We start from the raw sequence: 22063 nt of genomic DNA, 5'->3' as shown, positions 1-22063 counted from the left end.
AGGAATAGGAAAGCTATCTTGCCTCAGAGAAGATCCCCAAAGGATAGGACAGCCCCCCACAAATAATGACTGTGAGAGGAGAAGGAAATGACATACGTAGTATGAAACAAGATTTAGCAAAGGAGGCCACTTCTAGCTAGATAGATAGCACAGGAAAGAACACTGTGCGGTCAGTAATAAAAACTAGAAAAAGTCCACCGCAGAGATATGCAAAAATCTCCACACCTGACTAAAGGTGTGGAGGGCAAAATCTGCAGCCCAGAGCTTCCAGCTTAGCTGAATAGATCCATACTGATAAGCTGGACAAATGAGCAAAACATAGAATGTGCTGAACAATAAAGTCCACAACAAGTGGACTGCAAAAGGACAAGCAAGGACTTATCTTTGCTGAACTGGACAGAGTGTCAGGGAAATCCAAAAGAGCAGTGGCTCCAAGCAGGAACAATTGACAACTGGCATTGATTGAGGAATAAGGCCAGACTAAAATAGCCGAGCCAGAAAGAACATCAGTGGAAGCAGCTGCTGATGCTAAATCCAAGAAGCAGCTATACCACTCAAAACCACAGGAGGGAGCCCAAGAGCAGAATTCACAAAAGTGCTACTTACAACCACCGGAGGGAGCCCAAGAGCGGAATTCACAACAGTACCCCCCCCTTGAGGAGGGGTCACCGAACCCTCACCAGAGCCCCCAGGCCGATCAGGACGAGCCAAGTGAAAAGCACGAACCAAATCGGCAGCATGGACATCGGAGGCAACCACCCAAGAATTATCCTCCTGGCCATAACCCTTCCACTTAACAAGATACTGAAGCCTCCGCCTCGAAAAACGAGAATCCAAAATGTTCTCAACCACATATTCCAACTCCCCCTCAACCAACACCGGGGCAGGAGGATCAACAGAGGGAACCACGGGCACCACATATCTCCGCAACAAAGATCTATGGAAAACATTGTGGATGGCAAAAGAGGCTGGAAGGGCCAAACGAAAAGACACTGGATTGATAATCTCAGAAATCTTATAAGGACCAATAAACCGAGGCTTGAACTTAGGGGAAGAAACCTTCATAAGAACATGACGAGAAGATAACCAGACTAAATCCCCCACACGAAGCCGAGGACCAACACACCGACGGCGGTTAGCAAAACGCTGAGCCTTTTCCTGAGACAATGTCAAATTGTCTACCACATGAGTCCAAATCTGCTGCAACCTGTCCATCACAGAATCTACACCAGGACAATCAGAAGGCTCAACCTGCCCTGAAGAAAAACGAGGATGGAAACCAAAATTACAAAAAAAAGGCGAAACCAAAGTAGCCGAACTGGCTCGATTATTAAGGGCAAACTCGGCCAATGGCAAGAAAGCCACCCAATCATCCTGATCAGCAGACACAAAGCATCTCAAATAGGTTTCCAAGGTTTGATTAGTTCGCTCAGTTTGGCCATTTGTCTGAGGATGGAACGCCGAAGAAAAAGACAAATTAATGCCCATCCTAGCACAAAAGGACCGCCAAAACCTAGAAACAAACTGGGAACCTCTGTCAGACACAATATTTTCCGGAATGCCATGCAAACGAACCACATGCTGAAAAAACAATGGAACCAAATCAGCGGAGGAAGGCAATTTAGGCAAAGGTACCAAATGGACCATTTTAGAGAACCGGTCACAAACCACCCAGATAACAGACATCCTCTGGGACACAGGAAGATCCGAAATAAAATCCATGGAAATATGCGTCCAGGGCCTCTCAGGGACCGGCAAAGGCAAAAGCAACCCACTAGCACGGGAACAGCTAGGCTTGGCCCAGGCACAAGTCCCACAGGACTGCACAAAAGAACGCACATCCCGCGACAAGGAAGGCGACCAAAAGGACCTAGCCACCAAATCTCTGGTACCAAAAATCCCAGGATGACCGGCCAACACAGAACAATGGACCTCAGAAATTACCTTACTTGTCCATCTATCAGGAACAAACAGCTTCCCCACAGGACAGCGGTCAGGTTTATCAGCCTGAAATTCCTGAAGCGCCCGCCGTAAATCAGGGGAGATGGCAGAAAGAATCACCCCTTCCCTAAGAATGCCAACCGGCTCAAGAACTCCAGGAGAATCAGGCAAAAAACTCCTAGAGAGGGCATCAGCCTAAAGGGAACCTGTCACCACGTTTTTGGAAGATGGGATAAAAATAGCGTTAAATAGGGGCAGAGGTGGGCGTTACATTAGTGTGTGTGTTATGCGTTTATTACCCACCTAAGTTGCCGAAATAACTTTGCAAAGTCTCCGTTTTCGCCTGTCAATCAGGCTGGTCAGGTCGCATGGGCGTTGTCTTCCCCCAGATTTGGCGTAGTTTTCCGTTGGTGGCGTAGTGGTGTGCGCATGCCCAAAGGTCCGGAATCCTCTTCCAGGGGATTTAAAATAGCGCGGTGTTCGTTATTGCATTGGTGATCGGTGGGCGCGGCCATCTTCCTTTGGCCGCGCGTGCGCAGAAGCGGCGCTCTGCTGGCCGCGGCTTCAGGAAAATGGCCGCCGCGATATCCATCTGCGCACGCGCGGCATCCCGCGGCCATTTTCCTGAAGCCGCGGCCAGCAGAGCGCCGCTTCTGCGCACGCGCGGCCAAAGGAAGATGGCCGCGCCCACCGATCACCAATGCAATAACGAACACCGCGCTATTTTAAATCCCCTGGAAGAGGATTCCGGACCTTTGGGCATGCGCACACCACTACGCCACCAACGGAAAACTACGCCAAATCTGGGGGAAGACAACGCCCATGCGACCTGACCAGCCTGATTGACAGGCGAAAACGGAGACTTTGCAAAGTTATTTCGGCAACTTAGGTGGGTAATAAACGCATAACACACACACTAATGTAACGCCCACCTCTGCCCCTATTTAACGCTATTTTTATCCCATCTTCCAAAAACGTGGTGACAGGTTCCCTTTAACATTCTTAGATCCCGGAAGATATGAAACCACAAAATCGAAACGGGAGAAAAACAGGGACCATCGAGCCTGTCTAGGGTTCAGCCGCTTGGCCGACTCGAGGTAAATCAAATTCTTATGGTCAAGACCACAACGCGGTGCTTGGCTCCCTCAAGCCAATGTCGCCACTCCTCAAATGCCCACTTCATGGCCAACAACTCCCGATTGCTGACATCATAATTGCGTTCCGCAGGCGAAAACTTTCGGGAAAAGAAGGCACATGGTTTCATCAAGGAACCATCAGAATTCCTCTGTGACAAAACGGCCCCTGCCCCAATCTCAGAAGCGTCAACCTCAACCTGAAAAGAAAGAGAAACATCCGGCTGACGCAAGACAGGGGCAGAAGTAAATCGGCGTTTAAGCTCCTGAAAGGCCTCAACAGCCTCAGAGGACCAATTTGTCACATCAGCGCCTTTCTTCGTCAAATCGGTCAGGGGCTTAACCACACTAGAGAAGTTGGCAATGAAACGGCGATAAAAATTAGCAAAGCCCAAAAATTTCTGAAGGCTCTTCACAGATGTGGGTTGAATCCAGTCATGAATGGCTTGGACCTTAACAGGATCCATTTCTATAGACGAAGGAGAAAAAATAAAACCCAAAAAAGAGACCTTCTGAACTCCAAATAGGCACTTAGACCCCTTCACAAATAGAGCATTATCACGAAGGATCTGGAATACCATCCTGACCTGCTTCACATGAGACTCCCAATCATCGGAAAAAATCAAAATATCATCCAAATACACAATCATGAATTTATCAAGATAATTCCGGAAAATGTCATGCATGAAGGACTGAAATACAGAAGGAGCATTAGAAAGCCCGAAAGGCATCACCAGGTATTCAAAATGGCCTTCGGGCATATTAAATGCAGTTTTCCATTCGTCACCCTGTTTAATACGAACAAGATTATATGCCCCTCGAAGGTCAATCTTGGTAAACCAACTAGCCCCCTTAATCCGAGCAAACAAATCAGAGAGCAAAGGTAAAGGGTATTGGAATTTGACCGTGATCTTATTAAGAAGGCGATAATCAATACAGGGTCTCAAGGAGCCATCCTTCTTGGCAACAAAAAAAAATCCCGCTCCCAATGGTGACGAAGACGGCCGAATATGCCCTTTCTCCAAGGACTCCTTAACATAGCTACGCATAGCGGCATGTTCTGGCACAGACAGGTTGAAAAGTCGGCCCTTAGGGAACTTAGAGCCTGGAATCAAGTCAATAGCACAATCACAGTCCCTATGAGGAGGAAGGGAACTGGACTTGGGCTCATCGAATACATCCTGGAAATCTGACAAAAATTCAGGAACATCAGAAGAGGGGGAAGAGGAAATTGACATTAAAGGAACGTCACTATGTACCCCTTGACAACCCCAACTAGTCACAGACATCGATTTCCAATCCAACACTGGATTGTGTACTTGTAACCATGGAAAACCCAGTACAACAACATCATGTAAATTATGCAACACCAGAAAACGACAATCTTCCTGATGTGCTGGAGCCATGCACATAGTCAGCTGAGTCCAATACTGAGGTTTGTTCTTGGCCAATGGTGTAGCATCAATACCCCTCAAAGGAATAGGGCTCTGCAAAGGCTGCAAAGAAAAACCACAGCACCTGGCGAATTCTAAGTCCATTAAGTTCAGGGCAGCGACTGAATCCACAAATGCCATGACAGAGAAAGATGACAATGAGCAAATCAGGGTCACAGACAGGAGAAACTTAGGCTGTACAGTACTAATGGTAACAGATCTAGCGACCCTCTTAATACGCTTAGGGCAATCAGAGATAGTATGAGCTGAATCACCACAGTAAAAACACAGCCCATTCTGACGTCTGTATCCCCTCTGTTCCGCTCTGGTCAGAATCCTATCACAATGCATAGGCTCAGGACTCTGCTCAGAGGACGCTGCTATATGGTGCACCACTTTGCGCTCGCGCAGGCGCCGATCAATCTGAATGGCCAGAGACATAGATTCGCTCAGACCAACAGGCGTGGGGAACCCCACCATAACATCTTTAAGGGCTTCAGAAAGACCCTTTCTGAAAATTGCTGCCAGAGCGTCCTCATTCCATTTAGTGAGCACAGACCATTTTCTAAATTTCTGGCAGTATAATTCTGCCGCTTCCTGACCCTGGCACAGGGCCAACAAGTTTTTTTCCGCATGATCCACAGAGTTAGGTTCGTCATACAATAATCCGAGAGATTGAAAAAATGCATCTACATTAAGCAATGCCGGATCCCCTGACTCAAGGGAGAATGCCCAGTCCTGAGGGTCACCACGCAGCAGAGAAATAACTATTTTAACTTGCTGAGTGGGGTCACCAGAGGAACGGGGTTTCAGAGCAAAAAACAATTTGCAGTTATTTTTAAAGTTCAAAAACTTAGATCTATCCCCGTAAAACAAATCTGGAGTAGGAATTCTAGGCTCTAAGGCTGGAGTCTGAACAACATAATCTTGAATACTCTGAACTCTTGCAGCAAGCTGATCCACACGTGAAAACAATCCATGTCCGTGCCCAAATCCACCCAGAGATTAAGAGGGAGGAAAATGACAAAACAGACTAAAGAAAAAAAAATGGCTCAGAACTCTTTTTCTTTTCCTTCTTTTGAGATGCATTCAACTCATTTTTGGCCAGTTGTACTGTTATGGACTGGTAATTTAGGAGCGACATACGACTAGCTCTGAGCAGGTGGTAACTATACAGACTTAGGTTCCTGATCTTAACACAACACTAGCAGGACCCGTGGGATGTTCCTGTCACTCCCTGGACACCTCGTCACAGCCGGAGAACTAGCTACCCCTAAAGGTAGGAATAGGAAAGCTATCTTGCCTCAGAGAAGATCCCCAAAGGATAGGACAGCCCCCCACAAATATTGACTGTGAGAGGAGAAGGAAATTACATACGTAGTGTTGTGGATTCTGTTTGTGGGCTCCCTCTGGTGGTTACTGCTGGTACTGGGTGACTTTGGTGGGTTGCGGCCTTTGGTTTCCACCTGTCCATCAGAGGCTGGGTGTTTCCTATTTTACCTGGCCTTTCTGTCATTCCCTTGCCGGCTATCAATGTATTCAGATGTGCTCTGTTTGGTTCCTGCCTACCTGCTCCCAGATCTTTCAGGATAAGCTAAGTGCTGATTTTCAGTTGTTTGGTTTTTTTGTCCAGCTTGCTTATTATGTCTCTATGCTAGCTGGTAGCTCTAGTGGACTGAGGTTCTCCCCATGTGCCATGAGTTGGCACATGGGTTCTTGTAATCTCAGGATGGTTTTTTTATTAGGGTTTTTTGCTGACCGCTCAGACCCCTTTTGTATCGTTCTGCTTTCTAGTTTTCAGCGGGCCTCAATTTGCTGAACCTATATATATCATCTCTATGTGTGTGCCTTCCTCTCATTTCACCGTCAATATATGTGGGGGGCAACTATACCTTTTGGGGTTCATTCCTCTGGAGGCAAGTGAGGTCTTATTTTCTCTGCAGTACTAGTTAGCTCTTAGGCTGGTGCGTGGCGTCTAGAACCAACGTAGGCACGCTCCCTGGCTATCTCTAGTTGCGTTTGTCAGGCGTAGGGCAGCGGTCAGCCCAGGTTCCATCACCCTAGAGCTCGTCCGATATTTTGTATTACTTTGCTTGTCCCTTGCTATCCCTAGCCATTGGGATTCATGACAACGTAGTATGAAACAAGATTCAGCAAAGGAGGCCACTTCTAGCTAGATAGATAGTACAGGAAAGAACACTGTGCGGTCAGTAATAAAAACTAGAAAAAGTCCACCGCAGAGATATGCAAAAATCTCCACACCTGACTAAAGGTGTGGAGGGCAAAATCTGCTGCCCAGAGCTTCCAGCTTAGCTGAATAGATCCATACTGATAAGCTGGACAAATGAGCAAAACATAGAATGTGCTGAACCATAAAGTCCACAACAAGTGGACTGCAAAAGGACAAGCAAGGACTTATCTTTGCTGAACTGGACAGAGTGTCAGGGAAATCCAAAAGAGAAGTGGCTCCAAGCAGGAACAATTGACAACTGGCATTGATTGAGGAATAAGGCCAGACTAAAATAGCCGAGCCAGAAAGACGATCAGTGGAAGCAGCTGCTGATGCTAAATCCAAGAAGCAGCTATACCACTCAAAACCACAGGAGGGAGCCCAAGAGCAGAATTCACAAAAGTGCTACTTACAACCACCGGAGGGAGCCCAAGAGCGGAATTCACAACAGTGCGTGACGCCATCTGTCAAGCATGGTGGAGGTAATGTGATGGTCTGGGGATTGCTTTGGGGCTGGTAAAGTGGGAGATTTGTACAAGGTAAAAGGGATATTGAATAAGGAAGGCTATCACTCCATTTTGTAACGCCATGCCATACCCTGTGGACAGCGCGGGATTGGAGCCAATTTCATCCTACATCAGGACAATAACCCAGAGCACACCTCCAAATTATACAGGAACTATTTAGGGAAGAAGCAGCAGCTGTAATGTATCTGTAATGGAGCGGCCAGCGCAGTCACCGGATCTCAGCACCATTGAGCTGTTTTGGGAGCAGCTTGACCGTATGGTGCCCAAAAAGTGCCCATCAAGCCAAACCGACTTGTGGAGGGGCTTCTGGAAACATGGGGTGAAATTTCTGCAGATGACCTCAGCAAATTAACTGCTAGAATGCCAAAGGTCTGCAATGCTGGAATTGCTGCAAAGGAGCATTCTGTGAGGAAAGCAAAGTTTGACGGAGAAAATTATTATTGCAAATAAAAATCTTTTTTTCGAACCTTGTAAATGTCTGGACTAGATTTTCAATTCATTTGGCAAATCATGTGATTAATAAAAGTATGATTATTACGCAAAACACAAAATTGTCTGGGTGACCCTAAACTTTTGAACGGTAGTGTAAATAGTAAAATTGCAAAGTTCTTGTAAAAACAACCAATCTTGCAATTTACCTCTTAGAAATCGTCTCCGTTCTCAATAATGGAGGGGGTTTTATTTTAGTGTACAGCTTGTTACCTCGGTCACCGACCTCCCTGACGTTTCAGAGTGGCAGGTTACCTAGGCGAGGAGCAGACGTCGTCTCCGAGCCCTGCTGTGATCGCTGGATCCATCCCGCTGTGTCCCTGCAATGCTGCACAGGTGACGGTGCCTCTGATGGCAGCACAGGGCACAGTTCAGACCTGGTATAAGCTGCTGATCTTCAGGAGCGCACCGTCCCCCCGGCAGCAGGAATCCGGGAGGCAGAGCAGCGGCGCGCTCCTGAAGACAGAAGGGTAGAACTCTGCTGTAATTGTCCCCAGATACAGATGCTCCATACAGGAGGCTGAAATCCACCAGTGGCTCTGGCTAGAGCTGTGTCCCCCATGCTGTTCACTGCAACTCTGCTCTATTAGGACTTTAGCTATCATTTCTGTTAACCTGAACGATCTGCTGGCGGAGTTCAAACGGCCGTATATTCGCTCAGTGTGCGATCTATGTGTGAAATGAGCAATAACAACCAATGTGGCAGTGCGCACCAGGGATTTGTCGCACGCACCGATGGTCCTTGTAGTAATTAATAATCCCAGCATGCACTTGTCTGGACCAGTTTACAGGCCAGACAAGTGCATGTAAATTGCAGACAGCACCAGCACCCATTCGCTATGTGGACGGCACATGGGGATCCACACAGGGCCCGTGACGTCTGCAATATGCCTGCCTTTCTAGTCTGAACCCGGCCTTAAGTTCAGGCTGCTGCTCATGCTTTAGGCTACTTTCACACTAGCGTCGGGAACAACCCGTCGCTGTGCGTCGGGCCGACGTTCCCGACGCTAGCGTGGTCACCGCCGCACAACGGGGGCAGCGGATGCATTTTTCCCACGCATCCGCTGCCCCATTGTGAGGTGCGGGGAAGTGCGGGGAGGTGGGGGCGGAGTTCCGGCCGCGCATGCGCGGTCGGAAAAAGCGGACCGTCGGGAGCAAAAAACGTTACATGTAACGTTTTTTTCTCCCGACGGTCCGCTACCACACGCCCAAGCGTCGCAAAATGGACGCGACGTTTGGCAATGCGTCGCAAATGCGTCGCTAATGTAAGTCTATGACGAAAAAACGTATCCAGCAAGAACTTTTGCTGGATGCGTATTTTCGGCAAAACGACGCATTTGCGACGTATTGCAGTTAACGCTAGTGTGAAAGTAGCCTTACACTGCAGCTCTGCTTGTTCAGATCTGCTGCCGCACATAAGCACAAGCTCGGTGCATAAAGCAATGATACATTTGTCTTCACATGTGCAATATTTGGATTCCCTGATGAGTAAATCCTTATCAGAGTCGTGTCCTTCACTCACTGCCCAGATCTTTTCTGTTTATTTAACATTTCCTTATGTTTCTTAAAGAAGCAGAAAAAGTCCAGAACTCTGCAACTATTTCTAGGTTCAGCCTTGTTTCTCCCTTTTTGTTTTAGTTATTTTTTTTAAATCACTTCTTCAGTCACATGCAGATTTAGATGTGACTGGAGCAAACACTGCAAAGTAACAGAGAACTGTGATTGCAGCTTTAGATGTGACTGGAGCAAACGCTGCAAAGTAACAGAGAACTGTGATTGCAGCTTTAGATGTGACTGGAGCAAAAGCTGTGAAGTAACAGAGAAGTGTGATTGCAGCTCTGTATTTGATGAAAGTCTAACATTCTATGGAATTGTAATTACAGCTCTAGATGTGACTAGAGTATAAGGCAGGCCAAGGACAGTAAAGTAAGGGATTTACAAAGATTCTCAATGTGTGATTTATCGATCAGCAAAGACCACGAATGTACCAGGCGGCTCGTGCATGGTATTTGCCCATGGCCCGATATTGGCTGCGGCCTGTGAGAGTCCATCATTCCCCTCACATGTTAAATTAATAAGCCCCGGTGTGAAGTGTCCCGAGCTGGGATGTCGTACCAATGACTGAGGCGTCGTACGGCTCAGCCTCCTCGTAGTAACCCTCCACTGTATCCGCTTTAGGTGACTGTGTCTTTTCCAGAATCTGAGGAATAAAGATGTTACATTGTTACTTTGTGTTTATTTATGTTCTTCTACTGTGAAACATTGTATCAAAACTCGACTATTGCTGCCTCTGCGCCCCCTGACGTCACAGTCCGGAGGTCTCTACATTGTAGCAGCTTTTTCTCTGCTTGTTATCTTGTGACGATTTTCTCCTTGACAAATACTTTCCCTCCCCAGCAGTTGTCAACAGTCTGATGACAGTTGTCAGACACCAGCCCCTCTCTTATTTCCTATGACCTATTGTTTAAGTTTGGATTTTTATTTTTTGATTTTCTATATAACTATTTTACAGTTTTCGCTGGGGTCTCTGAGCTTCATAATGGGCTGATCATTCCTGTTCTGCAGAAATCACTTCCCATCAGTCTCATTATCATCACAGGAAGAATTACAATGAGCGGTAATACCTACGGATTGATGACACAAGGTTTACAATAATTGAGGTCACAGATCACCTCCTCCCCCTCTCTTCACAATAACCAGTGCACGCTTCACCAAGTCCGCACACAATATTCTGCTATACATGATGACAGGTGATCTGCAGCTCCCCCGGACTAATGTCTAGCACAGGGGTCCCCTTCTGTCTGTGTCCGCTACTGCAATACGTCATGTCACATCTCCCTTCCTCCCTTACCTGTACAATGGTTTCATCACAGAGCATGCCCATAACACTCTCTGAATGAAGTCAGTCGGTCACAGACACAGCTCACCTCCTCCTCCTCCCTGCACACTGACCTCTGCGCACATCGCGGCTAAATAAACCCTCTGCCATAGGCGTCACAGTCAGGTCCTGCCTATTGTTGTCTTTGTGACTGTTGTAATGCACATCTCTACATCTTGTTAACAGGAGTTTAACCAAGATGGCCGCTGCCTTAAAGGGGTTGTCTGGTGAAAATAAGTTTTCATCTATCCAATCAGTTAGCGATAGCCTATTGGTGGAGGTCCAGTGGCCAGGATTCTTGCTAGAATGGATCAGTAGTGGCATACCGGGCTGCTTCTGCAGTCATTATCTACGGTGCTGATCCTTACCTTTAAGACCCCAATCTCCGGCCAAATAATTCCAACTGAAATGGGCCATTGCACCAATCACTTCTGGGTGACAACTCCAGGAGGAGCAGTAACGTCAGCCGTACTGGTTGTCACCAGCTTTCCCAGAAACAAAAGTAGCCGAGAACTCGATCAGGAAACTTCCAACCCTCCGACTCCAGGATTGTATTACTGGGGGTCATTTTATGGGGCCCTTTATAATCCAGGCACATTTGTCAGTAGTTTGACTATGAGGCTCGGGAATATTTTGGTGGACGCCCGGGCGGAGATGTCGCTGCTTTCTATAAAGATCCGATTGTTTCTGAGCAGAGAGAGGAACTGTGTGGGAACCGAGGCGCTGATCCAGTCTCTGAGGATGGGAGTCGACCCTTCCAGGATTCCAGCAGATCGTGGTATTCCCCTCGAATGAATCACTGCATAAAGGGGCTCATCCCCTCCACAGGGGGCTGCCAATATGGCGCAATATCCATCGCTAATAAAGGGGAATCCTGTGTGAACCACTAGCTCGGGGTCACCCAGGAATCCACATGTGGGAGACGCACAACAGTCCGATCATTGTTAGTCGCTTCCCATCAGACACGTCAGGAAACTTTCATGCCTCCGACCCCACCTCCAAGGCCTCCAACGTCCCCGCTGAGTGGGCTCTGATGGCCAACAAAGCGAAATCCTGAACCCAAAGGTTTCATCTACCCCATCTCAAAAGTTTCATCACAAATCAAAGTTTAGGCTGAGAAACCCACAGCCCCCAACGTCCAGTGTAAGGTCCACGGACCGACACCGGAGAAGAAGAGGACAGAAAACCAGAGACAATTCATCAACCACAGGAGCTCAACAAGTTTCCCAACAAATCACCCAATCCCTAATGTATCACCTCACACTGGCCACATCCTGGGAGAAGGTTACCCACAACATACCACGTATATGTTCAGTATAGCAGTTATATTCCTGTACATAGGAGCAGTATTATAGTAGTTATATTCTTGTACATAGGAGCAGTATTATAGTAGTTATATTCCTGTACATAGGAGCAGTATTATAGTAGTTATATTCTTGTACATAGGAGCAGTATTATAGTAGTTATATTCTTGTACATAGGAGCAGTATTATAGTAGTTATATTCTTGTACACAGGAGCGGTATTATAGTAGTTATATTCTTGTACATAGGAGCAGTATTATAGTAGTTATATTCCTGTACATAGGAGCGGTATTATAGTAGTTATATTCCTGTACATAGGAGCGGTATTATAGTAGTTATATTCCTGTACATAGGAGCGGTATTATAGTAGTTATATTCCTGTACATAGGAGCGGTATTATAGTAGTTATATTCTTGTATATAGGGGCAGTATTATAGTAGTTATATTCTTGTATATAGGGGCAGTATTATAGTAGTTATATTCTTGTATATAGGGGCAGTATTATAGTAGTTATATTCTTGTATATAGGGGCAGTATTATAGTAGTTATATTCTTGTACATAGGGGCAGTATTATAGTAGTTATATTCTTGTACATAGGAGCAGTATTACAGTAGTTATATTCTTGTACATAGGGGCAGTATTACAGTAGTTATATTCTTGTACATAGGGGCAGTATTACAGTAGTTATATTCTTGTACATAGGGGCAGTATTACAGTAGTTATATTCTTGTACATAGGAGCAGTATTACAGTAGTTATATTCTTGTACATAGGGGCAGTATTACAGTAGTTATATTCTTGTACATAGGAGCAGTATTATAGTAGTTATATTCTTGTACATAGGAGCAGTATTATAGTAGTTATATTCTTGTACATAGGAGCAGTATTATAGTAGTTATATTCTTGTACATAGGAGCAGTATTATAGTAGTTATATTCTTGTACATAGGAGCAGTATTATAGTAGTTATATTCTTGTACATAGGGGCAGTGTTATAGTAGTTATATCCTTGTATATAGGAGCAGTATTATAGTAGTTATATTCTTGTACATAGGGGCAGTGTTATAGTAGTTATATTCTTGTATATAGGAGCAGTATTATAGTAGTTATATTCTTGTACATAGGAGCAGTATTATAGTAGTTATATTCCTGTACATAGGAGCAGTATTATAGTAGTTATATTCTTGTACATAGGAGCAGTATTATAGTAGTTATATTCTAGTACATAGGGGCAGTATTTGTTATTTTTATGTACATAGGGGGCAGTATTACAGAGGGTATATATATAAAGAATAGATGGGCTTTGTGCAGTGATGCGGTGTCCCGTTCTGCAGTGGAGTTTCTGTACATTATTTAGCCAAGGGTGACACATGTATCTTGATTCTTTCTAATATTTTCAAACTAAGTTAAGCGCCAATCGTTTTGCTCACGTTCAGTTTTGGGGCCGTAGTTGTTGCAGTTCAGTGCCCGGGTTATTATCTGCAGGACAGTGACATTATTAGATGGGGGAGGGGATGCAGTAAATTAAAATTTTGTGTTTTCTCAGTTCTATCAACAGAGAACAAGACTTGATCTAAATTTACAAAGCTATTATTTTTGTATGAAGCCGCTCCCTTGGGAATGTGGGAACATGGCGGCCAAAAGAAGCAAATGTCAAGCATTTTCCCATAAAAATAAGGCGGAAGAGAATGCAGTCTCATAGAGGAAACACAGAAACGTGGCAGATTTCCCAAATCTCTGAAGCTTCATCAAAATAAGATGACTGTAGGAAGGAGCGAGATAGATGAGGAGACATTGGACTTATGCAGGTGCTCCTCACAAAATGAGAATATCATCAAAAAGTGAATTTATTTCAGTTCTTCAACACAAAAAGTGAATCTCCTATATTCTATAGAGTCATTACACACAGAGTGATCTATTTCACGTGTTTATTTCTGTTAATGTTGATGATTATGGCTTACAGCCAATGAAAACCCAAAAGTCATTATCTCAGTAAATTAGAATACTTTATAACAACAGCCTGAAAAATGATTGTAAAATCTGAAATGTTTCCTACTGAAATGTATGATCAGTAAATGCACTCGATACTTGGTCGCGGCTTCTTCTGCATCAATTGCTGCATCAATGCGGCGTGGCATGGAGGCGATCAGCCTGTGGCACTGCTGAGGGGTTATGGAAGCCCAGGTGGCTTTGATAGCAGCCTTCAGCTCGTTTCATTGTTGGGTCTGGTGTCTCATCTTCCTCTTTACAATACTCCATAGATTCTCTATGGGGTTAAGGTCAGGCGAGGTTGCTGCCAATCAATCACAGTGATACTGTTGTTTTTACACCAGGTATTGGTACTTGTGGCAGTGTGGACAGGGGCCATGTCCTGCTGGAGAATGACATTTCCATCTCCATAAAGCTTGTCGGCAGAGGGAAGCATGAAGTGCTCTAAAATGTCCTGGTAGACGGCTGCACTGCCTGTCGTCTTGATAAAATACAGTGGACCTACACCAGCAGATGACATGGCTCCCCAAACCATCACTGATTGTGGGGACTTCACACCAGACCTCCAGCAGCTTGGATTGTGGCCTCCACTCTTCCTCCAGACTCTGGGACCTTGATTTCCAAACGAAATGCAAAATTTACTTTCCTCTGAACACAACACCTTGGACCACTGACAACAGTCCAGTTCTTCTCCTTGGCCCAGGTAAGACGCTTCTGACCTTGTCTATTGGTCATGAGTGGCTGACACAAGGAATGTGACACTTGTAGCCCATGTCCTGGACACGTCTGTGTGTGGTGAAGCAATGACTCCAGCAGCAGTCCACTCCTGGTGAATCTCCCCCACATTACTGAATGGCCTTTTCTTTTTTTTTTTTTTTTTTTTTTTTTTTTAAGAAGTTTTTTATTGAAGGAGAAAATATTCATGTTCACAAGTTGTGCAATACAATATTCAATGTATAAGTATACAATTCTAGATCTCCTGGGGATCATAAAATGAAAACATGTAAAATTACAACCAGGGTCCATGAGATCAATAAGATCAACAGCATTACACAATCAAATAGAAATGACCTTCCTTTTTAACTTATTTTGTTTCTTATTTAAAACACCAAAATAAAGATAAAAGAACAAACAAATAACTTTACATATCACATTAACCTACTGGTTACAATTTTTTAAGTGTATATTGTCGCTTCAGTCACATCCTAGCATGCCCTTCATGTCGAATCGGGGGATCTCCTGCCAGTAACCTATTGATATACCATGGGGACTGTTCAAAACAGGCTATAAGATGAGTTCTAATCTCTTCAGAGAACAAATCAATAAAACTCTCCCAAGTATCAAAAAAGCGGGACACCAAACGAACTTCACCCAACTGCGCTTCTATCCATTCCATACGAAACACATGTTTTAATTTATTTAGGAACATTGTCAATGTAGGAGGGTCCGCCGTTATCCATTGTTGTAAGATACATTTTTTCCCCACCATGGACACTATAGAAATCAGACGTTTGGCCCCTTTTGTAATTCTAGATCCCTCTCCCGACCATATTCCCAATATCGCCCACTCTGGGGTGCAAGGCATATAATTTAGGAGACGATCCAGACAAAAATTTTTCACCTCGTTCCAAAATCCCATAATCACCGAACAATCCCAAAACTGGTGGTAAAGATCAGCCCCAGGGGCCTCACATTTCAGACAATGAGCCGATTGGGATAAGCCCATGAGAAACGAGCGATGTGGGGATACATATGTGCCATGGTACAATCTGAGCAACATTTCTCTATAGGAAGAGGCCGGCAAGGCCTTCCATGCATAAGACATTGTCTTGAAGATATGTTCCAATGTCAAGTCTGGAAAACGAGTAAGCCATCTAGGAAGGCCTGTTTTTCGTTTAGTATAATCCAACTCCCCTCTCAACAAACTATAAAATCTGGAAGTAGAATGAGATAATAAAGACTCATTTCGCAACATGGTGTCTAATGGGTTCTCCCAATCTAGCTCCGACAACCGTTCTCCTACCGCTATAGCATAGGCCTCCAAGATTGCACTGTTCGCCAGACAACCCATTGCCAATGGGAGACATCGCCGAATATAAATCCAAGAGTGTGGTCTACGAGTCGAAGAATCCATTATAGAGCCCACTGTCACCGACCGGAACCTAGTGCTCCAATTCTCCACCCCACGTCTCAACCCCACGTCTCGATTCCCAAATATAGGCAAGAAAAGTGAGGAATGTGCATTAAGTAAAAATTTATGGCGTAGCCTATGCCATGTCGTCCACATCACCATTATCAAAGGATTATCCAGCACTGAGGAGGGTAACAATTCCTTGTGTGTGTGTAGGAGAAATAACAAATTGGTGTGAGGTATCAAATTCTGGTCTAAGTGAGTATTAGTGTATATGGAAGTATCTTGAATCCAGTCTTTAAGATAACGAAGCAGCGCCGCCAGGTTATAATTCTCTAAATTTGGAAAATTAATGCCTCCGTTCGATATGCGTTGTTCCAATATAGCCATGCTAATAGCATGATGCTTCTTCCCCCAGATGAAATTGCGAAACATACCATTTAATAACCGCAAATCACTAGAGGAAAGCAATATTGGAAGAGACTGTATGAATGGCCTTTTCTTAACAATCCTTTCTAGGCTGCGGTTATCCCGGTTGCTTGTGCACCTTTTTCTACCACACTTTTTCCTTCCACTCAACTTTCCATTAATATTCTTGGATACAGCACTGTGTGAACAGCCGGCTTCTTTGGCAATGACCTTTTGTGGCTTCCCCTCCTTGTGGAGTGTGTCAGTGACGCCTTCTGGGCATCTGTCAGGTCAGCAGTCTTCCCCATGATTGTGGAGCTACTGAAACAGACTAAGGACCTTTATAAACGCTTAGGAAGCCTTTGCAGGTGTTATTTGTTAATTTACTGAGATAATGACTTTTGGGTTTTCATTGGCTGTAAGCCATAATCATCAACATTAACAGAAATAAACACGTGATATAGATCACTCTATTTGTAATGACTCTATATAGTAACATAGTTAGCAAGGCCAAAAAAGCCATTTGTCCATCCAGTTCAGCCTATATTCCGTCAGAATAAATCCCCAGATCTCCGTCCTTCTAAAGAACCTAATAACTGTAAGATACAATATTATTACGCTGCAGGAAGACATCCAGGCCTCTCTTGTACCCCTCTACTGAGTTCGCCATCACCACCTCCTCAGGCAAGCAATTCCAGATTCTCACTGCCCTAACAGTAAAGAATCCTCTTCTATGTTGGTGGAAAAACCTTCTCTCCTCCAGATGCAGAGAATGCCCCCTTGTGCCCGTCACCTTCCTTGGTATAGTAACATAGTCATATATAATATATGAGTTTCACTTTTTGTATTGAAGAACTGAAATAAATTAACTTTTTGATGATATCCTAATAGAAGCAATTGTATATGTTGCTTGTGTCCCATCTACTTCCAACCGGTGCACAAACTGCAGGACCAGAGCGGCCGCCTCTGAATATCAGCTTTAGTAGTTGGATGGTTTTACGGAACACCTCCTCATCTACAGTGATCGCCTCCTTGCCCGGCTAGAGTCAGGACTCTACATGGACTCCATCGCTGAGCAGCACACCTGCGAGTCTGAGATCAGTGCACTCAATGCCAGGCAGCTGCTAGAGAAGTGTAAAGCCAGCACTACTGAACTATGGAGTGGAGGGTGGATCTGGTGTCCAATGGATAGTGCCAGGAGAACTTCTTCCCTGGCTGACTGATGCCAATACTCCACTCTGGTTCAGGAGGATAATAGCCAGGATCTTCTTTATGGTTAGGCTCCTTCTCTACAGTGAAATGTCCAAGCTATGAAGAAAAGTAGGCCTTGAGGCTTTGAGGTGAAATTTTGTACCCAGGTACAGATGAAGGTCCCAGCATCCATGTTTCATTTAGGAGCCCACACAGTATCAATGGCATTATCGATGCCCTCAATACCTTTCTTGTCCCACATGGTGGGAATTCAATGCTGCCAGCTATCAGCACATCTTGGAAGCCGACAGGCAAGAGGCGGCCATTGCTGCAGGTCATGCCCAGCTGCAGATCAAGCCCATCTGCGGATCAGGCCATCGCTGCGGATCAGGCCCAGCTGTGGATCAGGCCATCGCTGCGGATCAGGCCGTCGCTGCAGATCAGGCTATGGCTGCAGATCAGGCCATGGCTGCAGATCCGGTCATCGCTGTGGATCAGGCCATCGCTGCGGATCAGGCCATTGCTGCGGATCATGCCCAGCTGCGGATAAGGCCATCACCGCAGATCAGGCCATCGCTGTGGTTCAGACCATCACCGCAGATCAGGCCATTGCTGCAGATCAGGCAATCGCTGCGGATCAGGCCATCGCTGCGGATCAGGCCATCACGGCGGATCAGGCCATCGCGGCGGATCAGGCCATGGCTGCGGATCAGGCCATTGCTGCGGATCAGGCCATCGCTGCGGATCAGGCCATCGCTGCGGATCAGGCCATCGCTGCGGATCAGGCCATCGCTGCGGATCAGGCCATCGCTGCGGATCAGGCCATCGCGGCGGATCAGGCCATCGCGGCGGATCAGGCCATTGCTGCAGATCAGGCCATGGCTGCGGATCAGGCCATTGCTGCGGATCAGGCCATCGCTGCGGATCAGGCCATCGCTGCGGATCAGGCCATTGCTGCAGATCAGGCCATCGCTGCGGATCAGGCCATCGCTGCGGATCAGGCCATTGCGGCGGATCAGGCCATCGCTGCGGATCAGGCCATCGCTGCGGATCAGGCCATCGCTGTGGATCAGGCCATCGCTGTGGATCAGGCCATTGCTGCGGATCAGGCCATCGCTGCGGATCAGGCCATCGCTGCGGATCAGGCCATCGCTGAGGATCAGGCCATCGCTGCGGATCAGGCCCAGCTGTGGATCAGGCCATCGCTGTGGATCAGGCCATCGCTGCGGATCAGGCCATTGCTGCGGATCAGACCCAGCTGCAGATCAGGCCATTGCTGCAGATCAGGCAATCGCTGCGGATCAGACCCAGCTGCGGATCAGGCCATCGCTGCGGATCAGGCCATCGCTGCGTTTCAGGCCATTGCTGCGGATCAGGCCATCGCTGTGGATCAGGCCATCGCTGCGGATCCGGCCATCGCTGCGGATCAGGCCATCGCTGTGGATCAGGCCATTGCTGCGGATCAGGCCATCGCTGCGGATCAGGCCATCGCTGAGGATCAGGCCATCGCTGCGGATCAGGCCCAGCTGTGGATCAGGCCATCGCTGTGGATCAGGCCATCGCTGCAGATCAGACCCAGCTGCAGATCAGGCCATTGCTGCAGATCAGGCAATCGCTGCGGATCAGACCCAGCTGCGGATCAGGTCATCGCTGCGGATCAGGCCATCGCTGCGTTTCAGGCCATTGCTGCGGATCAGGCCATCGCTGTGGATCAGGCCATCGCTGCGGATCAGGCCCAGCTGTGGATCAGGCCATTGTTGTGGATCAGACCCAGCTGTGGATCAGGCCATTGCTGCGGATCAGACCATCGCTGTGGATCAGGCCATCGCTGTGGATCAGGCCATTGCTGCGGATCAGACCCAGCTGTGGATCAGGCCATTGCTGTGGATCAGACCCAGCTGTGGATCAGGCCATTGCTGCGGATCAGGCCATTGCTGTGGATCAGGCCATTGCTGCGGATCAGGCCATCGCTGCGGATCAGACCCAGCTGCAGATCAGGCCATCGCTGTGGATCAGGCCATCGCTGCGGATCAGGCCATCGCTGCGGATCAGGCCATTGCTGCGGATCAGGCCATCGCTGCGGATGAGACCATCACTGCGGATCTGACCCAGCTGCAGATCAGGCCATCGCTGTGGATCAGGCCATTGCTGCGGATCAGGCCATCGCTGCGGATCAGACCCAGCTGCAGATCAGGCCATCGCTGTGGATCAGGCCATCGCTGTGGATCAGGCCATCGCTGCGGATCAGACCATCGCTGCGGATCAGACCCAGCTGTGGATCAGGCCATTGCTGCGGATCAGGCCATTGCTGCGGATCAGGCCATCGCTGCGGATCAGACCATCACTGCGGATCTGACCCAGCTGCAGATCAGGCCATCGCTCTGGATCAGGCCATCGCTGTGGATCAGGCCATTGCTGCGGATCAGGCCATCGCTGCGGATCATTCCCAGCTGCAGATCAGGCCATCGCTGTGGATCAGGCCATCGCTGTGGATCAAGCCATCGCTGCGGATCAGACCATCGCTGCGGATCAGACCCAGCTGTGGATCAGGCCATCGCTGTGAATCAGACCATCGCTGTGGATCAGGCCATTGCTGCGGATCAGACCCAGCTGTGGATCAGGCCATTGCTGTGGATCAGACACAGCTGTGGATCAGGCCATTGCTGCGGATCAGGCCATTGCTGTGGATCAGGCCATTGCTGCGGATCAGGCCATCGCTGCGGATCAGACCCAGCTGCAGATCAGGCCATCGCTGTGGATCAGGCCATCGCTGTGGATCAGGCCATTGCTGCGGATCAGGCCATTGCTGCGGATCAGACCCAGCTGCGGATCAGGCCATCGCTGCGGATCAGGCCATCGCTGTGGATCAGGCCATCGCTGTGGATCAGGCCATTGGCTGAGGATCAGGCCCAGCAGCGTCGCAGGACTCTGCTTTACTAGTTAATAAAGAATAACATTTTCTTTCCCCCAAATTTCTATCAAATTGAATCCAGGCGGCCGCTTGTCTCCGCTGCAGGACGATTACACGGAGAACGGAGCTGTGGAATTTGCATAATAAATCTATAATAAAAAAGAGAAAAACCCGGAGCGGCATCCTCTGCTTATTGCTGGCGCTTCCCACGCTGCTGCGCGAGGACTCATCTCATTCCAGACATGCTTTTAATTTCACAGTATTAAGTTGCAAATTCCCTCATTTTCTGCAACATTAGAACAATCAGATGCCGTCTCCTCGTGGAAAAAAAAGTGGTGTCGGGAAAGTTGTATGCAGAGTCAAGGAGTAAAAAAAGTAATCCTTGTAAAATGATTGGGCTCATCTGTTCATCTGGTCTAGGGAAAGCTGGGTGACAATCATTTCATTCACTGCTTCCATATGGAATCTCACCCAGCTTTCCCAGTACCCTGAATGGCAGATGTATCACACAACTATGGAGGCGCTCACATGAGATGTCACCCAGCTTTCTTACAACCGCACATTGTGTATACAGAGTCCTCGGGCCCGAGTCCTCTTCAATATAATAATGAGATAGGACAGGAAATGCCGCCATCCTGCGCTGCCGCTGCCGGGCTTCCCCACTCCTGCATTCTTCCATTAATTCCCGGGCGCCAGTTTTCCCACGGACCGAGCCCCTCGTTCCCTTCACTCCATCTGTCCTGACCACTGCAATCGTGGAGGGGGGGACCGGGAAATAGTGAGATACAGAAACAAAACAAAAAGTACAAGATTTTAATTCTGTGCAATCTCCGCAGGAAACTGATATTATCATAAACTCATTAGTTTTTCCCTCAGTAACGGGAATCTGCTTGTAAATCGGATTTTGTGGGTCTCAAGTGACGTATATATAGAGAGAATATATAATTATTGATATATCACACTAACTATTATACTAAAGACTATTAGGCCGCGTCACACGCTCAGTATTTGGTCAGTATTTTACATCAGTATTTGTAGCCAAAACCAGGAGTGGAACAACTAGAGGAAAAGTATAATAGAAACATATGCTCCACTTCTGCATTTATCACCCACTCCTGGTTTGGGCTACAAATACTGATGTAAAATACTGACCAAATCCTGATAGTGTGACGGCAGCCTTAAGGCCCCGTCTCACATAGCGATTTACCAACGATCACGAGCAGCGATACGACCTGGCCGTGATCGTTGGTAAGTCGCTGTGTGGTCGCTGGGGAGCTGTCACACAGACCGCTCTCTCCAGCGACCAACGATCAGGGGAACGACTTCGGCATCGTTGAAACTGTCTTCAACGATGCCGAAGTCCCCCTGCAGCACCCGGGTAACCAGGGTAAACATCGGGTTACTAAGCGCAGGGCCGCGCTTAGTAACCCGATGTTTACCCTGGTTACCAGCGTAAATGTAAAAAAAAAAAAAACGTACATACTCACCATCTGATGTCCG

At 47.0% G+C, this 22063-nt stretch overlaps 1 protein-coding gene across 2 annotated transcripts in view; it reads right to left on the bottom strand.

The window, feature by feature from the left end:
- AFAP1L2 (actin filament associated protein 1 like 2) overlaps nt 1-22063 on the bottom strand; it is a 155176-nt gene that overhangs the window by 56883 nt on the left and 76230 nt on the right. For both annotated transcript variants that reach the window (XM_077257929.1, XM_077257930.1), the window contains exon 5: nt 9869-9953. In XM_077257929.1, coding sequence (XP_077114044.1) covers nt 9869-9953 — 85 coding nt within the window. The remainder of the gene's footprint in view (nt 1-9868; nt 9954-22063) is intronic.

This window comes from Ranitomeya variabilis, chromosome 4 (assembly GCF_051348905.1).
Source record: "Ranitomeya variabilis isolate aRanVar5 chromosome 4, aRanVar5.hap1, whole genome shotgun sequence".
Lineage (NCBI taxonomy): Eukaryota > Metazoa > Chordata > Amphibia > Anura > Dendrobatidae > Ranitomeya > Ranitomeya variabilis.
The sequence above is the reverse complement of the archived record's forward strand: the minus strand, read 5'-3'. Positions and strand labels throughout refer to the sequence as shown.